Source organism: Engraulis encrasicolus, chromosome 19 (genome assembly GCF_034702125.1).
Source record: "Engraulis encrasicolus isolate BLACKSEA-1 chromosome 19, IST_EnEncr_1.0, whole genome shotgun sequence".
NCBI lineage: Eukaryota > Metazoa > Chordata > Actinopteri > Clupeiformes > Engraulidae > Engraulis > Engraulis encrasicolus.
The window spans coordinates 38,909,754-38,916,239 of NC_085875.1; the positions used below are offsets into that span (position 1 = coordinate 38,909,754).

Below are 6,486 nucleotides of genomic sequence, written 5' to 3' on the forward strand. Positions count from 1 at the left end.
ACACCAATCTGCCTGGTGCCAATTGAACGCCCAACATTACACTGATATATTAAAAATGGACCACATAGTTTGACATAGCCTACAGCAAATATCCATAAAATGTCCAACCTCCTTCTCTTACAGTGACTCTGTATACAGTGACTGTCAATAGCCTAACTGAAGAGCCTGTTCCATTTCAAGAGTAGACTAATTCTGTAATTGCCAAAAAGTATCCATTGGTGGCCAGGCAGTTGCCTTTCCCTCATCAATGTTTACACAACTGTATTGGAGGATGACGATATGGTTAGGCGGTGTGGTTAATCTGGCATCATCCATCTGAGCAAAATGGAAACAAAAAACCTTCCATGACAAGACAGTGAACAGATGTTAGGCATCGCTCAGAAAAAATGGGCAATAGGAAAAAGAAATTCCAGTTGTAACATACATATTACAAGGTAATAAATGATCTGTGCTGTCATTACTGGTCCAGGATCGTTGCCACCACAGTTTACAACAATGATTGCAAAGGTGACCTTCTGGTGACACTTTAGTTTACAGTGATGGAGCTGAGGTCATCTCTTGAGCGCAAAGTGATCGTCGTTTATTAGTGGTTTTCCAGCCTTACTCAAGCCAGCGTGTCGTCGCTAGCCTATTTCTGCCCTGATAGTAGTAGCCTAGAAATGTCTCCAGGCTGGTGACACATCCAATGGAAAACTCTAGTGGGAACCCAAACTTTTATTTGATGTTTAAATGTCTACCAGGATGGCTCTGGTCGCCTATAATCTCCAAACCCCGAGTATCACCAAGGAAAATAGTAGGCTTGCCTGGTATGCAATTTGGCGGCTTGGCACAATTACCAATTCCTCTCTGCGCTTAGTCATCCTCCGCTGGTACTGCTGAGAGAGAGAGAGAGAGGGAGAGAGAGAGAGAGAGAGAGAGAGAGAGAGAGAGAGAGAGAGAGAGAGACTCGGCTTCCCCAAAGCAGGGAACACTGAATGAGCTGGAGGTCTGTGCTGTGTCTGTGACATCACTACTTTCCCAAACAGTCGAGGCTTGGAAGTTTGTCCATATAAGGAAGAGAGCTCCTGTTTCATCTATCAGCCGGGTACGGGAGTCGAGGGTCTGCCCTCGCAATGCGCTTCTTCTCCGCCACGCCGCAGCCCTTACGGCCCGCCTGGACAGTTTTACCATACAAGGCAGAGGCAGTCGGTAGCCTACTGGCCGCTAGCTTGCTTACATGGGTGCGCGGATTCAGGCAGAGCATCGCCACGGTGGACGCGTCGGTCGCCAGGGTTCCTCAGTAGGAAAGAAGCTAGGAGGAAAGTTGCCGGTCGTTCTGGGGACGGGGATGTTTCAGAGCACCAAAGCAACGCAACGCAGCTGTTTCGCAGAACTCTGCAATCAACCTCACAGTCTAGCACTAAACATAAACTACGCTTGCCTCATAGTATCATATCATACAGTCCCATAGACCGTTGTCTTGCCATGTCCTCCGCCGCGGAAGTTCCGCGTGAGTCTCAAAACTGTGAATGTACAAGCTCAGAGACGCACCAAGTGGCTAGACGTTTAGAAAATGCCAAAAATGATAGGGTAGGTCTGTTTATCTGTATTGTAATACAGCAAGGACATTCTAAGAACAGCAGATAATCGTAATACTCCTAATCATGCAATGTGTTTGGGAGTGCACAGGTCAGGTCACTCGGTGCCTCCATCGCTGCCCGTGTCCATCAGTCGAAACACACACACACACACACACACACACACACACACACACACACACACACACACACACACACACACACACACACACACACACACGATCTAGGGTGAATTAAAAAACATAACCTAGGTATTACGCATGTATAACGCTGAAACATGAGAACATTGTTTCAGTATAACTGAGCAAATAAACGACACACTTACAACTTTGTGATACTATTTCATTCACTCATTTTGTCCTGGGGCGTTCCCCGAGTATCTAATTTTTGGATTAGACTACAAACAAAAACACAAACGATCAAAGGTTTCTGGTGGGGCGGTGGCCCAGGTGTGCTTGCTCCACCCCATCCCTTGGTTCCGTGGTTCAATTTGATGTTGAGCAAAGTGTTTACGCTTCTAGCTCCAAGGGAGATGAGCTAGGCATCTTGATGGATTATACATGCAAATTACGCGTTGTGGTAACTAAGCAATGAGGCACTTTTGGCTCCAGTCAAATTACCTATCTATTACTGGACGAGCAACCAAGCTTCTGCAGTCAACGGACACAAATCCTCAGACTGACAGCTGCGCAAGCCAATGGGCGAAGACTCTTTAGGAATGGGTGGGATTTAGGAATTACTACAGCGACCAATGAACTTACAACTCCTGTCATTGGTTTATTCTTTCTACATAGCAAAGTTTCAGCTTTATGTCGGCAGTGGACAAGGTCCTGCCTACTCACCACTCTGTAGCACGGCTGTTAAAAAAACGGAAGGCCACGAAAGAAAAAGAGGTTTGGATTCAGGCGAGCGTACGGAGAGCGAGTGAGGTAGGGAGAGACAGCAAGCGGTAGAACAGTGACAGCCAAGGGGGCCGTTAATTTCATCCACAGAGTCTTGAGTGCGTGGAAGAGACGCAGCACTGCAACATCCCTCCAAACCGCCGAACAACGGGAAATACTATTAGGAACTAGCGCTTTCAAAAATGGAACAATATGACGAAGATGGGGTATACATGCAACAAGAAGATGACTGGGACCGAGATCTACTTTTGGACCCTGCATGGGAGAAACAACAGCGGAAGGTAAGGAGAAACGCTGAGTAGTAGCCAATCTTCCTGGTAACAGCATGAAAAGGTGTCTGTAAGGGGGAAAAGAGGGGCGGTAGAGGGTTGGATGGTAGCCTACAGGGTCGAATATTGCAGCGGGAGTGATGGGTGCGTAAAGAGGTCTCGTGGCAGTCCATGAACATACTTTGAAACTGGTACGTGAGTGTCATGAAAATAATGTCATTGGCGTCACCGTGCGCCTTTATCCGCAAGGCTTCTCAACATTATCAAGTGTTATAAACAGGATGCATACTACATAGTCGTCTCATACAAAGTTCGGGATGTCTGGCGAGCCGTTCTTGTCTGAAATATTCGACATTGTGCTAACTTGAAATGAACAAATATCTATAGACATGTGGATACTGAAATATTGAGCCTTAACAGTATAACACATAATGATTATTTAGGGTCTTGTGAGCATTTTGGACAGCACATAGCCTACGCGTAAAGATCTCATTCAAGTGGCGTACAGCGAGAGGCCCGCCCCTGTGCACAATTCAAACGCATCGCCGGGACCATTCCGCCCACCTTTCCCGTGCAACAGATGTCAGTGACTCTTGCTTGGCTGTTGTTGCAGACCGTGGTGATGCTGGAGCAGGAAAAAAGCGATGTTGTTAACAGTCTGCTCTAGGAGTGTATGGCCCGCATTGTCAACATGGTGTTCATGGTGGGCACTTACAATAGACCCCCCCCCCCCCATGACAAATTATTATTAGGCTACTGTGTATGGTCATAGATTTCATTGAAAGCAGGATCCTTTTTGTGTTGTGTTTGTTTTTGGCAAGTTGCCAACCCCAAGCTGAATGACTTTTACCAGTAGTAAGTCTCTGTCTTGAGCCAAATAAATCGATATTTGACTGCCTATAGTCAATTTTCTATAGGCTGTGGCAAAAATGTTGGTTCCATTGGTTCATGTAGCTGGTCAGCAAAACGGTAAACAAGACATGGCAGCGCAACATACTGTATGTCTTGTAAAGAAACGAGTGTGATGTTGTAAGAGTGGTCCTCGAGTCGACATCCTCCCTCATACTACTCTTGTCTCAGCCTACTCTGCCTTTAAAAAAAGGAAAAGAAAAAAGAGGGAAGAAAAAAACGTGCTGGAATTCGTGCGAGCGCTGTGGTTTGGGTTGGGCTTGCATGGGAACGAGCGTGCCCAAAAATGGTAATAATCAGCCCCTCTCGCTGCCTGTTGGAAAACTTTTTCCCCCGGTTTCTTCTTTCTTTTCTCTCTTTTTCTTTTTTTTCTCCTCCCCATCCTTGCCGTCGAAAGCTGTGGCCTCTAGTTTCCCCAAATTATGTCATCAACATAGAGCTACCGTCCGGGAGAAAGTGAAAAAAGACCCGCCACCGCTCAGGTATGCGGGAGGGATCAGGAGGAAACCATTACAGCAACCAGCGCGCGACGTTACCGTTAGCTCCAGAGGTGCAGTCAGTCTAGTGTACTTCTGTGGAATGCGCCGCTCGACAGGCTTCAGTCGGTTGCCTGTTCACTCCAGACGTCCACATACGTTATTCCCTTATCACGAGGAAGCATACCGTATGCCATTTCTCTCTCTCTCTCTCTCTCTCTCTCTCTCTCTCTCTCTCTCTCTCTCTCTCTCTCTCTCTCTCTCTCTCTCTCTCTCTGTCAAACACACACACACACACACACACACACACACACACACACACACACACACACACACACACACACACACACACACACACACACACACGACACAGCAGAATTAATGTATGTTTGTCTGGCGTTGCCAGTGGTATCAGGAAAAGAACTTCCTCTCTTGGCAAGAGACTGCATTGGTGTGCGTGTTCCGCGTCTGTAATAGCGATAAACATGCACTGTCACTGTCATTTCCCCCCGGCCCGGCCGGCGCAGCTCGGCGTAGGTGTTGGACAGCCCAGTACTGTAGGCCGTGTTAGCTCCCGGGCCGTCCCCCCGTCCTGTCCTGATGCTAATCTCTGTAAACGAAAAAGCAGACCGGGCTATAGAGGAGGCCCAGGGGAGCAGAACTTGACACAATGAATGGCTGCTTTGGGCAGGGGTGTGCAATTAGCCTATATTGTGGTGTGTGTGTGTGTGTGTGTGTGTGTGTGTGTGTGTGTGTGTGTGTGTGTGTGTGTGTGTGTGTGTGTGTGTGTGTGTGTGAGGAGGGGGTGTGACTGTGTGCAGTTCAAGTGCAGACTCACACAGAGCAGAGATAAATAGATTATTGTTCACGGCATTGACTGGACAGAAAGGTCAATGAAGGGGTAGCTGCGGCCAGTGTGTGTGTGTGTGTGTGTGTTTGTGTGTGTGCGTGTATATGTGTGTGTGAATGTGTGTGCCACTATGCCAGTGTGTGTAAAGGCCAGAGTCCTGGCAGGGGTCTCTACTTTGTTTGCCTAGTCGGCCCCCCCTTTCATTTCATGCAACACACACACACACACACACACACACACACACACACACACACACACACACACACACACACACACACACATAAACACGCACACACACACACACACACACGCTACACATCGGGGGGCATTCAAATCTGCTGGAAGGAACGTTGTCGTTGTTCCAGCTTCCAGTAGAGCACATCTGACTGCAGTTGGCCAGCAGTCATGCAAGACTCATTCCTGACTGAGGACCGAGGGCCGAGCTGAGGCCTCATTAAACCATCTTGACCCACTCGCTGGTCATGCCCTGAGGCATCTGGCCTCCCCCCCCACACACACATGCACGAACGCATGCACACACACACACACACACACACACACACACACACACACACACACACACACACACACACACACACACACACACACACACACACACACACACACACACACACACACACACACACGCGCGCGCACAAATGGTTCACACACACACACATATATACACACACACATACACACACACATGCACACAAACACACATTTATATAGCCAATACTATTACATCCCAGCACTACACACCACACCATAGCACATACAACCCCTCACCACAAACACACACTGTCTCCTGAAATGGCCAGAGGGGACATACCATTTTCACTCTCACCAGAACCATTTTTGGTACACCACCAGCCAGTCCTTAAAATGTTGTCTCCTAACATTCTTAGTACAAGCCAAGTCAGTATGGCAAGTAGGATACCGTGTAAAATTGGATATTATACTACTATGTAATAATAGATTCCAACTTAGCATTCAGCCTCATATGGTTCCAATATATGGTTAATTGTTGTGTACCACTGTCTTGGAGTTGGCACAATACTAAAGAGGCACCAGTGTTGATATGTGATATAAATACTACTGTCTAATAGTAGCATCATAAAATGTACCATTTCATCTGATAATGGTTGTGGTAATTATTAATGCACTTCTTTGGAATGCTGTAATAGCCGTTGAAAGGACTTAAGTGCCATAGTAGTACACTGCTAGAACTATGGTGCGACGAGTCTTAAGTAATACATTACTGCATGGACATTGCCATTCTGTTAACATCAAAGCATTAACTTAAGTGTTGTCTGCCATAGTCTTGGCACAATATCAGTTAACCACGAAAATGTGATATTTCTACGAATGTGTAATCGTAATATGTTCTAACTTACCACTCTGCCTGATAGTGGTGCCATGATGTATTGATAAGAGTTTTACCACAGTCTTGATGCAACGCCAGAACATTGTGTAGGCTATAGAGTAGAGTAACTTTAGAGT

The 6,486-nt window shown here is 46.8% G+C and overlaps 1 protein-coding gene across 3 annotated transcripts in view; it reads left to right on the top strand.

Annotated features, from left to right (window-relative positions):
* Positions 1-2,280: 2,280 nt before the first annotated feature.
* Positions 2,281-6,486, top strand: part of actn1 (actinin, alpha 1) — a 91,933-nt gene continuing 87,727 nt past the window's right edge. Inside the window, exon 1 of one of the 3 annotated variants that reach the window (XM_063184376.1) lies at positions 2,281-2,760. In XM_063184376.1, coding sequence (XP_063040446.1) covers positions 2,662-2,760 — 99 coding nt within the window. In that variant the 5' untranslated portion in view covers positions 2,281-2,661. The remainder of the gene's footprint in view (positions 2,761-6,486) is intronic. The other 2 variants (XM_063184375.1, XM_063184374.1) reach the window with 2 other exon arrangements.